General features: G+C 34.2%; 2 protein-coding genes across 2 annotated transcripts; both read right to left on the reverse strand.

The window, feature by feature from the left end:
- Window positions 1-2,163: 2,163 nt before the first annotated feature.
- On the reverse strand, window positions 2,164-16,242 carry LOC123549977 (uncharacterized). Its single transcript, XM_045338422.2, has 7 exons — window positions 16,127-16,242; window positions 15,237-15,337; window positions 12,234-12,302; window positions 11,356-11,455; window positions 10,717-10,815; window positions 8,540-8,726; window positions 2,164-2,247 (listed from the first exon to the last, which is right to left on the reverse strand). The coding sequence occupies exons 1-6, from the start codon at window positions 16,161-16,163 to the stop codon at window positions 8,551-8,553; spliced, it is 582 nt and encodes a 193-aa protein (XP_045194357.2). The 5' UTR covers window positions 16,164-16,242; the 3' UTR covers window positions 2,164-2,247; window positions 8,540-8,550.
- Window positions 2,845-4,900, reverse strand: LOC123564690 (uncharacterized). The gene is made up of 2 exons (XM_053546502.1): window positions 4,807-4,900; window positions 2,845-4,232 (listed from the first exon to the last, which is right to left on the reverse strand). Exon 2 carries the CDS (start codon window positions 4,084-4,086, stop codon window positions 2,977-2,979), a length of 1,110 nt encoding a protein of 369 aa, XP_053402477.1. The 5' UTR covers window positions 4,087-4,232; window positions 4,807-4,900; the 3' UTR covers window positions 2,845-2,976.
- Window positions 16,243-17,144: the final 902 nt, after the last annotated feature.

Genomic DNA, 17,144 nt, shown 5'->3' on the forward strand with positions numbered 1-17,144 from the left:
GTTAGAGCTTATCCCGGCGGGAATTAATCATTAACACAATTATTAACACTGTTTTGTTTAACTATTTGAAAATAAGGTAAGTATGAGGTTTGCACTCCCCAAACGCGTTTAACCCCGAGTTTCCTTTATATGGGTTACTGACTGTTCTGAGGCGTTGCACCTGTTACTTCTTGTCCATTTTATGTTATATCTATGCATATTGTCAAGAATGTTGGTGGTGGTACTTCCTTTCATTCCCTCCCCTTTTCTGCTTCCTTGTACACCATTTCTTTCATAATATGTTTAGTTAAGCGAACGTTTCAATATTGCTCTTAAAGTTAACTTTTGTTTTGTTTGTTTTTAATGGGTTTAAGCACAGTTATTATAATCAAATTACAGTGGTATTTCATGTATTATGATACATTGTTTATGGATGTTTTAGGATACGACTCCTGAAATAGACTTAGTGTAGACGAATTTGCATGTGGCGTTTGATTCATGTATTTCTTTCATTGAAAAATGCCAAACTTGTTGAATTGATAACATTATTTTTGTTGATTATTAGTTTTGTTTACCGGAGGAAATGTTTATAATCTAAATCGACATGCCTTCAGATGTCCTCACAAATTATTCTTCAATCTCACGTACTTGTTTTGATAAACTGGTCAAACCGTGTTAAGGATTTAATTGCAGGCCTGTAAATGAGAAAATTTTTGAAGAAAATCAAAGGAGATGGAAATTATCTAGCCTGTTACCATAGGCGGGACTTATTTGAGACAGTCTTGTAATCTATTAAAAATAAATTTAATAATAAAAGGCCAAGACGGTACGAATACGATAGGGCACATTTAAAAATGTATATGAAGTTTTGAATTTTTACGGCGTGCCTCCGTTGCCATTAGAATACTTTGTGACATTCGGCCGATTATTTCACAATTACAGGATACATAAACTTATAATAACTATATGTAGTTTAGTTTTAAGCTAACAAATGGAATAGTCTCATAAACAGACTCAATCAAACTAAGTATTTTATTATTTTGACTGGTTGCTTCTTGGCACCCATTGGATATTTTTTATATTCTATTAGATAAAACTAAGTGGGCTAAAAAGCGCCGTATAGCGATCGTACAAACCCTCCCAAGTGCTGTTTTTAGTCAGCTTATATCCTTAGGACGGCCAGCACATATTTATGCAATCTCGCCAAGCATATCAATGTACTTATGTGATTAAGTTCCGCTTAAGCTGGTGCTGGTTGCATACGGGTGTCACACATTTTGTTACCTCTCATAAACCGGCTAAATTAAATTGTGTCTGTTATTACTTTGCTTTTTACGGTATATACTTCCAAATGATTTCTAAGAATTTTTTATATTATTTACAGTGCACTGGAAACATGTGCACTTTCAAAAGAGTTGGGTCATAACTGACATTACTGGTAAATTTAGCCTATTTGGTTTCTATTGAAGAAGAATTCCACACAAATGAACACGTATTAAATGAATGAATGAAAATATAAAATCAAATGACAGTGTGGGGAAAACAACAAGAGCTGTCACAGGGGACAGCGCGCTTGACTATTTCGGTGCTGGATAGTGAAATTGGGGATATCTGAGGGAGCTGGAGCTGTCACTGGAGTGTTTAATGATTCCAATGTGTATGAAGATGGTGTACGATAGCTTAAGTCTGTGTCAAAGTTATTTAGTAATAACAGAGATAGAGATATAGGGTATCAACACATTAAATGAGTATAAAAGTGACATAATTCATGGAAATTTTCTGTAAAAATAATGCACCATGTGTCTTATTACGTGGTAAGTAATGTGGAACAACTATTTCAAGTTTGAATCAAATCCATTTTGTTTCTGCACAAAACTTTTACCTGAAGTTCTGAGTAAAAAAAGGGAATAGTTCATGAAATATTGGTGTGAGAGTTATGATCTTTCTGCTATATGCAGTGAGTGATGATGGGAAATAACTGTGTAAAGTAAGTTTTAAAGCAAATACATCAAGTAATTACAGAGATAAAGTGAAGGTGCATCAAAACAAAGGTGTGAAAGCGGAAGGGTGCCGACGCAGACACCGGGTCGGTCGAGTAGAATAGCTTTCTATATACATTTACTTCGTATTAAGAGATTTCCTAAATTATACTTGCAATGAAACTAAAAGGAGTAAAACACAAACTTCACTTTGAACAAATTTAATAGCTCTTTACAGATTTTACAATCATATCGAGTTGATATGTCTTGCTTTGCTTGCGACCGTCCTCTGAAGAAGAAACAGATTATCACAAAAATTATTTTACGATGGTGGTTCAATATGAAGAGACAAAACGTCCTGTTACTCTCCCCCGCTCCCATCCCACCCCGCGCCTCTTTTGTATTATCTGCTAGTTGGTTGGTTAGCTGGTAGACTCTTATTTTAAGCGTATGTCCTTCCTTAATTGATACAGATCAATTTAATTACACCGTTACTAATCCAACTTGTCATGTGTTATAACACCTGTTCATAAATATAAAATTGTGCACAAACAAAAATGTACAATTCACTATAAAACGCTGAGCAACACTTCATTTTATTATCGGGTGATTAAAAGTCACTTTGGCCATAAATAAGCTGAAAAAATCCCATCTGAATCAGTTTAAAGGATGGTATGGAAGGTAAGTCATACACTTACGGACATTTTTCATTGTCTTTTTTGTGATAAGAATATGATATTGCGTCTAAATGTTCTTATTTTCCACTTCATTGTATAAGTGCAAAGGAAGTAAGTTAATAGATATCTGTGCTTGTAAATACTTGCCTGAGGCAAGAGTTGTGATTCTCTGCGTCCACGGATATGTAATAAATATCAACAACAACAACAACAACAACAACATTTATTAGCATAATCGACATATATATGCCTTTGGCTAATGAACAGTATACAGTTCTTTCAAATCATGCGTATAAATAATTTGTAATCAAGATTTCAAACCCTTAACAAATAAATTTCCTTCAAATATTTACATATATTCCATTGTCAAACATTTTCAGATTTGGCCACGATGTTTTTGGCAAATATTTTGAACGTAAGTTTTTATATTTAGGACAAGTCAATAACACATGATACTCAGATTCTATAACATTTAAATTACAATTTTGACATATTCTTTGATCCCTAGCTATACCACTATACCTTCCAGTTTCAATAGCTAAGCAATGTGAAGACATTCTAAAACAACTGAGTAATTTTCTTAAGTAATCATTATCAACATTTGTGAGATATGGTTCAAACATAAACAGCGTTTTAAATCTTGAATAATATTCTAGTTTTGGCATGTTTGTAATACTACCATGCCATTCCTGTATAAACTGGTCTCTTAACCGTTTTTGTAGCATTGGAAAATAGTTAATATTTGGCGCTATATGGTTCCATAAATATCCATATCCTAATTGTTCTAAAAGAGTTTTAACATATTTGGGCCAGTTTGTACATCGGGGAGAATTGACATTGTTACATTGGTCTCTAAAAATATCAGTCATGATAGAATCTGGATTATTTACAAGCTTTAACCAATATTTTAGAACTCTCTCTTTACACAGTATTGAGAGAGGATACCTTCCAAGTTCCCCCAACACTGCCATATTTGGGGTTTGCATTTTTACACCGAGTATCCTTTTACAAAATTTCATATGAATTCTATCTAAGCAACTTGTATCGTATACGCCCCATACTTCAGCACAATATAATAAAATTGGTTCAACCATACGATCAAAGAGTGTCAATTTAGTCTTAACATCAAATTTTAACCTAGAAAATAGTGAATATAGACCATTAACAGCTTTAAGTGCTTGATCAGACAGTGCCTTAATAGCTTCAGATAAAGCTCCATTACAATTAAATTTCATACCAAGATAGCAAAAAGAGTTCACAGTTTCCACTGGTGCATCATTAATGTACCATTGAAAATCAATATTCTGTTTTCTTTTTCTAAAAATACATATTTTCGTTTTATCAATATTTATCTTAAGCCCCCATTTAACAGAGTAAATATACAAGCTATCTAGCTGTGCCTGGAGACTCTTCTGGTCGGTAGTAAATAGTACCATATCGTCTGCAAACATCAACAAATAAATAGAAAGCTGTTGCAAGTCGTACTCTGTTAATGAGTTAAAATCAAGGTTTGCTGTGACGTCATTTACGAAGAGTATAAAAAGTATTGGCGAGAGTGGTTCCCCTTGTTTTAAGCCAAGCGAAACCTCGAAAAAATCTGAAACATTTGAAAAAACCTTAACACAAGCTGATACATGTTTGTATATTGACTGAAGCATTCTAACCATTTTACTACTGATACCTATTTCAAATAATTTAAACCATAGGGCATTCCTATTAACTGTATCGAACGCCTTTTCATAATCTATAAAAGCACAGTACAACGATCTATTCATAGAAATAATCTTTTGTATAATACTATGAAGAATAAAAACACAATCAGAAGTACTTCTGTTATTTCGAAAACCAAATTGCATATCAGTAAAAGCATTTTGGTGTTCACACCATTTATTCAATCTGTTTCTTAATAACAAAGAAAAAATCTTGGCCATAGTACTTATCAGTGATATTCCTCTGTAATTAGAAGGATCAGATTTATCCCCCTTTTTATGTAGTGGGACAATTATTCCTTTTGTCCATGATATGGGATATACTCCATCATGATAAATTTTATTAAAAATTTTAACCAAATATGGTGTTATAAATTGTTTGGCATCTATAAAAAAATCTGCAACAACAAGATCACATCCTGGAGATTTATTCCTACTTAAAGAAGATATGGTTTTGCTTACTTCTTGTACGTCAAAAGGCTTATCTAAACAATCAATATCAACAGATCGATCCCTTTCGTTTATTATTTGTACATTATCTGAAATAAAACTACTTTCAACAGGTGTATTTAGAATTTTAGAAAAATGATTTCTAAATAATGAAACATCAACATCGGAATTACTTGTTTTACTTGAATTTCTATACTTGTTTATCTTTTTCCAAAACATTTTCGGTGATTTGCGACTAAGTTCAGAAATGTTGCGCTTTTCCTTTGCAAAAAAGTTGTACTTGGCTTTACGTTTTACATCACAATAATATTTACGACTCTGCAGAAATTCGACAATATTTTCAGAATTTCCACACCTCTTTACTTTCCTTTTGTTATCTAAAAATAAATTTTTAGCCAAAGTTTGAGATACTGATACAAAGGAATATTTCAATATTTCATAAAATTCTACAGTTATACCTTAAAATAATCAATGTCTGTACTTATTGTGTGTCTGTCGTTGTGTTGCTACTCAATTGGGTAAATTTGAGATGAGAGCGTGTTGTTAGTGAATGGTTTACCTTCATGGTGTAGAGATAGACCATCAAATTTTCAGCGATAGAAATAAAGTCTAAAAATTAATTTCTAGGTCATTGAATTTACTCAAAATGATTTTACAAATGTGAAATATATGATAGTTTTGTTAATATCAATTACATAAGTTTTAATATTTAATTTAAAGTTGTGACCTGCAAAGAACGACAACTCATGTCTTAGCTATTAGTTTACTTCCCTTGCAATGAACGGTTTAAGATACGATATCATACCTTTTTGCACAAAAACATTCAGGATTTAGTCATATGTGTTTAATTTACCTTTTAAAACCTGCTTCATGTGATTTTGTCAGCTTACTTATGGTAAAATAACTTTTAACAAACCGATAAAAAATGAAAGTATTTCATAGTGCAGATAATACAGTTTTACTTGTATCAAAATGACAATCTCTATTTCCTATACATACATGTACATGGTGTTTAAAAAAAGGAGATTGCCATTAACGAATTTCAATCAAACTCAGACCTTACCTAATATAATCACTTTTAGTATCAGTAGTAAATGACTCATAAGGTTCACGGACAACTAATTTTCTCTGCTACAGTATAATATAATTAGGCCTAAAACAATTGTTTGTTTTCAGTAACATGCTAAAAATTAGGGTATGTAGGTTGGCTTTTTTTTCGATTCTTTTTATTCATTGGGACTTTCGGAAATTATATTTGTGTGAAAAAAAATGAATACAGATAAGGGGGTTATGCCTTTGGAGCATCATTAAGTTGATTTCGAACGACACTGGCCATGTTTAAAGCATAAAAAGTGCAATTTTACAGTGTTTTGTTAAAAAAAGTTGAAAAAACTCTCCGAGGCCATAAAACATTTAGGGTCGGGCCAAACATTATGATACTATATATACAATATGTTATAACACAACACTTTGATTATAATTTGCATATAGAAAAATTCACAGTTGTTGATTGCTTAAAACTGCTATAAATAAAAAAGTATTTAATTTCAATCTTGATAACATTTCATTTTAAAAATGGTGGTAAAGTATTAGAAAAGGGAAGAAATTATCATGTTAAAAGGAAGATATTCTGAAGAAAATACAAAAACACTTTTTTAATTGTGTCCATATCACCATGAACTTATATAAAATATTTTACAGACTCCACATCAAACATGAGCTTGTATAAAAATATTTTACAGACTGGACAGGAAAAGATCAATGTTGATTTTGAACCTTCAGTTGAGACCTTGGCCTTTGAGCTATGGGACTAGGTACTGCACATGACACATTATCTTATTAAGGGGAACAATTGTGTCAAGTAATATTAAAATCCCTTACTTGTTGGTAAAGGTATGGACCAGAAAGGAAAGAAAACCTATTAACTTTGACTTCCTACTGTGACCTTGACCTTTGAGTTAGGGATAAGGTTGTTGCGTAAGACAAGATGTCTCATGATGGAAAGCATTTGTGCCAAGTCATATCAAACTCCCTTACTGAATTATAAGTTATGGACGTACTAGAATTGACCTTTGACCTCAAAAATGTGACCTTGATCTATGAGCTAGAGGTCTGGTTGTTGTAACATGTCGCCTTATTATGGAGTACATTTGTGCCAAGTAATATAAAAATCCCTCTAAGGATTGCTGAGTTGCAGACCGGATAAAACAATGGCCCTGTTGGCATCTGACCTCCAAGTGTGACATTGACCTTTGAGCTAAGGGTCCGGGTTTTGCACATGGCATATCGTCTTATAGAGAAGAATATAAGTGCCAACTAATATTCAAATCCTGTTTCGTATTACAAAGTTATGGACCGAACAGGAAACACCCATATTGACATTTGATCTCCAAGTGTGACATTGATCTTTGAGCTAGGGTTCTGGGTGTTGCGCATGTCATGTCGTCTGATTATGGGGAACATTTATGCCAAGTAATATTGTAACCCCTTGATGGATGACAGAGTTCTGGGCCGGACACGAAACATTCCCTGTTCATACCATGAGAACAAGTCCGGCAGTTGTGCAGGACTGGAGTACATTTGTGTCAAGTAATACTTAAATCCCTTCATCGATTGTTGTGTTACAGACCGGACAGAAAAAAAACTTTCCTGACCTCAAAGTGTGACTTTGAGCTAGGGTTCAGTGTTTTGCGCATGACAAGTCGTCTCATCATGGAAAAATATTTGTGCTAAGTTATATTAAAATCCCTTGATGAATGACAGAGTTATCAACCGGACATGAAATTGCTGGCTGAAGGAATGACGGTCGGACGGACAGATGGCCGGAATGACGACAGAAAAGCGCAATCCTATATCCCCAGAGACTGTTTTTCAACCAGTAGGAGATTAATAAAAGCCTAAGGTCACCATGATCCAGAGACAATATTTACGACTTTTACGCATTGTTAGGTAAACCAATGTCACAAGTGATAAGTTAATTGCCTTTGGTTAGGACATTGTCCCTATTGCCCAGATTTAAAAGGTCAGAGGTTGATTTGAAATGGTTTTCAATCACTGAATAAGCCGCACCAAGAGAAAACTTATACAGTGCATTTGCGACCAACATGGATCCAGACCAGTCTACGCATCCGCGCAGTCAGGACCCATGCTATTCGCTAAAGGTTTCTGTAATTGCAATAGGCTTTGAAAGTGAACAACATGGATCCTGACCAGACTGGTCGCAAACGCATTATGTTTGTTTTTTCATGGTGCGTCTCAAATGTCTAATGCTTTTAGCCTACTGCCAGCTTACGTCCTAGGAGGTAAAACTGGTGTCAGTAGATTATCCTGTTTACAAATGTACAATGTACAAATATAACAAAAGTACAAAATATTTAATAGGAAAAAGGTAAAACCCAAGTTTATCTAACTTTAATACCACGGTTTGTTTAAGGAAGCTATTGTTGATTAGTGAAAGCCGTAAAAAACAGCCAGTAACGTAAATCAAAAAATTTTGATAAAGGTTCACCTACCCAAAAATGTCAAAAGTGTTGCAGTGCAAGAGAATCCGATTTATAAATAATGTATAATGTACCCTATATATGTACAGATACAGTCATTAGGCATTTTGGACCATTAAGGCATTCAAGAACTTTTATTTATGTTAAAATTACTTCACTGTTTCCTATGGACAAAATCCACTTACTTCACTCTTTCCTACAAAATCCACTTACTTCACTATTTTCTATAGACAAAATCCACTTACTTCACTGTTTCCTATGGACAAAATCCACAAGATTTACTACATCGCTTTTGAGCAAGGGCGTAACCGGCGCCAGCAGAAGGGTTACAATATCCGTAATTCATCATATCTACACAGGTAAAGTTTGGGTCATCTAAATCCACGCAAGGTTGGGTTGTCGTCTGTGTTAGGCTGACATTGACCATAGCAGCTGTATGTATTGATATTTTACGTTAAAAGATAACAATATCTAGGGCATAAAGTATCCAACATAAACTGTCATCCACATATCGACCATGAAACAATATAGAAGCTGTCAGTGTGAGGGAGTTTTGAAAGTGGAATAAAACTTTTCTTGTAATAGACTGTAAAATATTTAACTTTTTTTTGAGACTTAAAAATTCTGGAAAGGGGGATGGGAATAAGTTACTGTGTTTTTAGCTGATGAAGTACACGGGTTTAGTTACTGTGATCGCTCACGGTCCGTCGTCCGTCCGTCCGTTCGTCTACATTTGTTTTCAGACGACATCTTCTTTAAAATCATGTGGTGGAAGTTTATTAAACTTCCCCTAAAACCACGTGGTGGAAGTTTATGAATGTGACTTGAGTAGTCTTTGATTTAACATAGGGGCCGTCAGCGCTGAAAATATAAAACGACATCTGTCGTTAAAAAGTATTCTTGTATGGAACTACATTTGTACTGACTCAATATCAAAATTCTTTTACACAAATGATCCTTGTGTGATCCGATCCTCTACTACGATTTTTTTTCAAACAAAACCAAATTAAACCAATTCATCAATAAGAACATGGCCGCCATAGGGCATGATCACTTTTCCCTTTATGTATATTTGAAAACTTAAAAGTTCATCTTGTCAGAAAAAGCAGGCCCAATTTTAAAATAATTCTACACAAATGGTCATTGTCTGACCAAATACTAAGATCTTTCAAATTATACCGATTTGTTAAAAACATGGCGTGATTACTTTTCCCGTTATATATATATACATAAAGGGAAAAGTGATCATATATATATATTGAAAACTTTAAAACTCAGAAAGAGCACACCTAGTTCCATAACAATTTTACACGAATGTTCCTTTGGTGACCCTTAACGAAGACTGTTCAAATCATTCTGATTCGTCGTTGAAAATGGTCGCCAGGGGCTGTAACTCCTTTTCCCTATATATATGTAGTGGCAACTTTAAAAAATCTCCCGGTCAGAAACTGCTGGCCCGATTGTAAAATAATTTGTCTGTCTGTCTGTATGTATGTCTGTCTATCACAAATTTTGTCCACGCAACTCTTCCGACACCACTAAACGGACCACAACATTGATCATTGCCAAGCGTAGTTATACATATTGTTTGATGATTTTAAGCGGAGTTATGGCCCTTAATTCATCAAATCTTATGATGTTTGGCGTCTATTCGTTTTATTTGACAAATTCTATGGATTTTTAGCAACTTTTCTATACCTTTGGGTAGATTTCCACCAAGTCTTACAGGAGTTATCAGTACCAAGCTTAGTTATACATGTAATCGGCATGTTACAGTTCAATGATTTAAGTAGAGTTATGGCCCTTGTTTCGTCTTATTTTACAGTGTTTACACTGTTCACTGAATACAGTGAATTTCACCAAACCTCACAAGTGATTAGTGTGAAGCATAGTTGTGCATATTATTGTCACGTCCTGACTAAATTCCTGAAACCATGACCGTTGATTTGTCAAATTATTTCATCTTTGCTATTCTCTGATGCCACTGGTTGGAATGCCAACAAACTTCACAGGGGTTACCACTGCTAAGCCTAGTTGAATATAGTTGGCATGTTATAGTGCAGTGATTTCCACTGAACTGGCCCTTAATTTATGACATTTTACCATTTTTGCATGGTAAACGGTGGGAGACATACGTTTTTCGTAAAAAACATGCTAGTTTTAGACCATGTTGTCAATAACCGAAGATGAAGGTACCTCAGGACTTTATTGACTGTGTTTTGTACAAAACAGATGGCAAAGCTTTTAATCATCTTTTGCATACACAGTTATTTCTTTCAAACAAACTAATCCTAGAATTCATTGAATCGCTTAATGTTACATTCAGCTTACAGTAAGAGAGAAATGCAATCATTTTCTAAATCCGTAAAAATGACTTAAAGTAAATAAAATTTGACGATACAAATTCAGAGCAAAAGCTTACTTTGTGGGACCAATACAGTTGTCGCTGTAACTGAGGCAGGAGCATGGGTTGTTGGTTGTGGTGATGTTGTAGGAAATGGTGTAGTTGTTAAGAACTGAGCTGGAAACAAAAATACCGAGATTAATGCTATTCTTTTAACTTATGCAACAATTAACAGTAAATGAGCCGCACCATGAGAAAACCAACATAGTGTTTTTGAGACCAGCATGGATCAAAACCAGCCTGCGCTTTCAAAGCCTATTGCAATTAGAGAAACCGTTAGCAAACAGCATGGATCCTGACCAGACTGCGCGGATGCGCAGGCTGCTCTGGATCCATGCTGGTCGCAAAGGCACTATGTTGGTTTTCTCATGGCGCGGCTCAAATGCAAAATCTGCAGTGTGCCTGTTTGTGGAAGTTGTACTTTACTTGCATGATTCTCGCCAAACTATATTTAATATTAAAACTAGAAATTCTCCGCATGATCTTTACAGCCAAGAAAAAATACTGTTTGTCTTGATAACCATGTAATGAGGTAGTATATTAAATTTATTGATTAAAATAATGTTGAGGTTGTTTTGGAAACGGTTTTTTTATTCTCAGAAAAATGCTGTAAATAAGTCACTTTGAGAATTATATAATTAAGATAAAATTACTGACCGCATCCACTTTTTTGACAGTCTGTGCTATCACAACATTCCTTGCAAAGCAGCTGGCCCAAGTTGTGACCATGTTGATTTTGATGGTGGTTGTTACAGTCCTGAAAAGGGAAATACTTTTGAGTTTTTTTCTAAAGTCTCTTCAGAATTGTTTCAGCTTGCATATAAATGTTGTTTACATAATGTGATATTATAAACCTAAAATACATATATAAATAATATTAAAGAGTCTATGCGATAATGGAATTGAAATTATACTATAAATTCTGTGAATTAATGGATCGGGATGAATAAAGTACTACTGTCCGAGTGTATGGCGAACATGATATCGTTTTATTTTAAATTAATGAGTTCGATAAATTCAGAATAAATCAGAAAAAAATGAGTTGATCTACGTTTGTTTTCAGCTGGTCTCTTTTTAAAATATAACTTGTTTTAGTATATTTAGATGAAATACATAATAAAAGAATAAATATTATAAGAATCTTTCACTAGTTGCGGGTTAAGATGGGAATATCCGACACTCGGGTAACTGTTTAGGCGGTAACGAGGGTCCTGCTGAGTTACCGCCTATACAGTTACCCGAGTGCCGGATATTTCCATCTTTACCCGCTGCCAGTGATTGATTCTTTTTCTTGCATACCTTATTCTTCAATTTGTAGAAGATATAAAGAAAACGATATATTATAGTATATGGTAGCGTATGAATTTACACATTCATTCATAAATTATAGCAAGTGAGTCATTTTACACCCCTGTGTGTAAGACGAGTTTTTCTAGCACCCGAAAAGCACGGGAAAATCCTGTCCGGCCTGCAAGAAGAATAAATATAATCAAATCTTTATGTTAGGATGAAGCATACAGAGTAAGATTACTTACATCCGGATGTCCGCAGCGATATCTAAACATGTTATGTCCATTTTTGAGATACACTTCAGTTACACATGGCTGCAATCAAATTTCATATCCTTTATTGTATACTTAAATAAATTCTGCAAACCATACGACTTGTATTTCACAAGTAAATACGAATAAGCTGGAAAACATATTATACTTTAAGTCCTGTATATTTTGTATTTTGCTAGACTTCTTTCATTAATCTGATACAGTTCTGTAACGAGTTTATACAAAACCCATTCAGTTCTATTTTAACATCGATAAATCTTGAAGAGTTCTTTCAATGTTAATTACGACAGACAAAAATGTGGAGGTATATAATAAACGGGTCATTACAATAGAAGGTTAATCTTGGATATTGTATTCGGCTCTTGTGGATTATCCTTGCCGAATCACACTTGGGGCTCGCTCATCCCAATAGATTCGACAAGGAAAATTCAACTCCAGCCGAATACAGCATCCCAAATCAAGCTGCTTTAAAAAAAATCCCTTGATACATTGTCTTGAGGCTTAAGATTGGATTTACCCCTATGTGCCGTTTGGCGGACTTAGAAGTTCTCCTCGTAGTTGGAATCGGTGTCCTTTTAGTTCGTTGTACATCGGAATCATTAACTATATTCAGTGGTTAGGTTTGTTATAGGTCATCTTTATTCAGAGCAGACTTGAACAAACTAGTGTTTTGTATAAACTTGCTTGCTTGCATTTTAAGTTTCCAAAATTACTCTTTACAGATTTTATTTATAAGAAAATGAGGTTTTTGAAACCGTAACATCAGTTTAAAGCACGGCCAAACTAAGCGTATTATCTGTGCTAAAAGATGCTAAAAGAATTTTAAACTTAAACGAGCAATCAGAATTCTTTTCCAAAACTATTGCTTTTGTAGTAAATGTATACACTAAATAATCATTAAACACTGTTGTAGGCCATACACTTCAGGTTGGATGGCAAAATATTTTCTAACACATGCAAACTTGAATTCTTCAAACAGCTAAGTATGATCTTTCTAATTTGATTGTATCTATATATATTAATGGCTAATACGTACCCTCAAAGACGGAACACTAGTGAAAATGACATGGTAGTGGCAAATACAGGCAGCTTACGTGTGACAGTGACAGTTTTAAGGTTCGTCAAAAGTGTTTGGAGACCACCCCTCCAGTGAATGTCGATTTTGGAAAGTTATAGCTCATAGACAACTACTATTTATAGAAAATATACTGAATTGTTCAGAGGAATTACGAATAATATATACAACGGTAAGATTCTCTTGGACTTTGTATTTTGTCTAATATATGATGTACTTCGACTGTCAACGTTCAATTTTGTAGAAAATATCAAACTTCCTTTTCAAAAAGTATTTTTCTTTAACTTTGTTTTAGTTATGTGTGTTACATATTTATCTAGGTGCTTCCTTCCAGTAATGAAATATGGCTTACTTATATATTTTCTTAAACATAGCAGTATTTTGTCATTTTGTCAGCTCTTCTTTCACTATTGTATGGATTTCAACTACATTCGGCTGAAAGCATCCTTCAGTAGTAAGGATGCAAATTTTTATAGTTCTAAATGATTGCCTGACACCTTAGGGACGGCGGAGAGGGACCCTTGAAATAATGTAACGATTTTAATTTAAATAGCTTCTTGTCTATAGCTCCTTTCTGTATTCCAATAAAATTTCACTGGAACATCCACGATTAGAAGGGAAAAGGTAGCCCTAGCGCAATTGGACCAGAGGTTGGGCTCTTATATAACTAGCATCTTTTTGCTTATTTCCTTAAAATGTTTTCTTTCAAGAACTACTTAGTGGACACGACAACATTCAAATAGAATCGTCTTTTAGTGGTAGGAATTTGAATTGTAGAAATACAAGATATGATCCCTAGGGGCTTGAGGACAGGGCTCTTTATATGCAATATGGATTTTCTTTAAATGAAGCTTCTGTAGTATTGTGAAGTTAAAATGGTTCAAATGATGGTGGTCATGACCACTTGGGACCCTTACTTTGCAATAAGAATTACCCTTGACCTATTTTGTTCTTCAGAACTATTTTATGGAATAACACATTAGAAGCACCCTGAAGTAATATGAATTGGACCTTTGCTAAATATTATCCTGACAACTTAGGTTTTCAGAGGGCGTAACCCTGATATCTTAATAGTTATCTCCTTTTAACACCTTATTCTCCAAAATTTCTTGGTGCAATTCAAACAAAGTTTCCGGAAACGCCCTCAAACTATAGAAAGTAAATTACTAAGAAAGATGAACCAGTCACAGTTTAGGTCACAAATCAAGAACGGAAGCTTGGGTATAATAAGGAGTCTTCTTTAAACAATTGTCTCAAAATACTTGAATGAGTTCAATCAAACTTCACTGGAAGCATTCACATTCTCTGTTTGTAGGAATTCACACTTGTGCAAATCATTGCCCTGATCTAATTCTTAATTAATATATCTAATTAAAGTGAAAGCTTTTACTTAAGAAGACTTCTGGCCTAGAGTAGTTGAATGGAAATCAACCATTTTTGTTGAATGAATCCTCCGTTGGTATTGATAAAGAATACTTTAATAATGGACCCAATTCCTTTTTTGCCGGGAGTCGATTACTTAAGCGTAATATAGAATATTTCTTCTTCAAGGAAGTAAGCCCCAGTTTTAAAAGTTTTATGACTGTGCACTGTGTTCTTGTCTTCTGATGTATATAAATAAAGTCTTCCAAGAGATCCTTGTCCGGACTTTGACTTTTGATGAAATTTTACAGTACTGATTTATATGATTTTAAAATCTCATCTATACCGTTATGTAATGTGATACTATATAGTAAGTAAATACCTTTACTAGTAGTTTTGGGTCTAGAAGAAAGACATCTATCGGGCTAGAAATTATATATTATATGGCAATCGAAATGTATTTGAAAAGAAAATTGTCATTTATGCCTCTTGATTAATTTGAGTTACATGTCATCATGGTATTTGGTATGATAGCTTACTTCTGCACAATGGTGTATCTCTGTACATTCGGCTAGACTTCTGACTAGATGATGACAATTCCGGCACATTTTACTGTTCGGTGCCGGTATCCCGGGGATCACTGGAAGAAATAAAGTTGTGTTACCTGTTGCAATTTTACTAGTGTTCTGATACCTGAGACGCTTGTTAAAAGTTAGCAAAAGGAATCAACCATTCGTTGATATTGGAAATGGTACAGAATTCTTTAAGCGTCATCGCATTTTCATGGAAATGCGACATAAATGGAAACCCTGCATTTTCGATTTTTTTGAGTTTGAGCATCATCTAAATACAAATAAACAAAACAAATACGCAGTTCGCACGTAAATAGGAAATAGAATTTCGCACATCTGTGTCTTTTTATAGTAAAAACCTTGTGTTAAAGGTCATCATTATGTGAAGTTTCAGCCTTCGCGGGTTTATATACAAATACAGATTTCAATTAGAATTAATTATACTGGCAAAAACATGCTGGAAGTAGCATTATTATGTGAAATTTAACAAGAAGCATTACGTGGAGTGTCATTTGCAACTGAAAAGCAATTCACCATGTTTAATCATCTGCATTCATTACATTGACCATAATTCTGAAAGAATTTATGAAATGAAAGTAAGTACAGAAATCAAATATTACAAACTTCTTAAATATTGATGTGCTGCAAAATACTCCCACCCAGTGCACTAGATTGCTGAATTCGAATAAATCAGTCCGCACCCTTGAGTGCTTGTGGAAGTTTTACAGTTCTACTTTAAAGCCTGTATGTCTTGGGGGTATTAAAGTTTTAATATCAACACGTATGTCTAAGTAAAAAAAACACGATCTCAGCGGACTTTACAAACCAATAAAAATCTAAAACAGTAAAATACTTACAGCAAACAAATATCAATAACACTGCATAAGTCGCCATCTTGTTCACTGAAATAGATATGACTGCCAAATGATATATCTGAAAAGGCTTAAAATACACTCAAGAAAATTAAAAACGCAACATCCGCTTACGGCATATTTAATTCTTGTAACTTATATTAAAATAAGACCAATACTCATTCATATTGGTTTGTGTTACCTGAAATGAATTGTGAACTACCATTTCTTCTATTTACCGCGTATTTACTAAAATCTTTTTTTCAGCGTTTATTTTTGTCAAAAAGGCGTTTCTCAGTATTTTTAGTGAAGCGTTAGTTAAGCCCAGAGTACCTGTCACGTTTCATTTACTTTGTATGAGTATACCGTGCAGACTGCATTATCATTTACCTTAACCTTCACCCTGCTAAATTTCTAAAATGTATTGGTCCATCAATGGACCATCATTCAATTTGGGCAGCACCAATTGTTTATCAAACGGATGTTCACTGAAAACTTACTGACTAAATATCGAACAGTGCAGACCATGATCAGACCTCACGGATGTGCAGGCTGATCTTTGTATGCACTGGTCGCAAAGGCAGAATCACTTGCCGCCAGCAGGCTTAAGGTTAAGTCAACGTTTTTAAATTTTGTGAGCGTACGAAAGCGTTTTTCAACGAAAATATCAACTCAAATTTTATTATTGAAACTCCTTGGTCAATTGATTAATTCTTTAATAGTGTCGGGACTTTAACGGATATTTACGGAAGAGCATAGTGCCAGGTGTGTGTTAATATATTATTTATTAACTCAGTAGTTACTAACACGAAACTCGAAATTTTGAGTTACTAAGTCGAAATTTCGAGTTATTAAGTTGAAATTTCGAGTTACGTATCTCGAAATTCGTAGTTACTAAAAACAACATTTTACGATGATGTATAGGTCCTGGCCAGGATTAGGTACCTGGTGCATCCATCGCGTAGCCGATTAAGATGACCGGGCAGCGTTTGCTAATAAAAATATCACTATTTAAACCATGTCT

The sequence above is a fragment of the Mercenaria mercenaria genome, chromosome 6 (assembly GCF_021730395.1).
Source record: "Mercenaria mercenaria strain notata chromosome 6, MADL_Memer_1, whole genome shotgun sequence".
Lineage (NCBI taxonomy): Eukaryota > Metazoa > Mollusca > Bivalvia > Venerida > Veneridae > Mercenaria > Mercenaria mercenaria.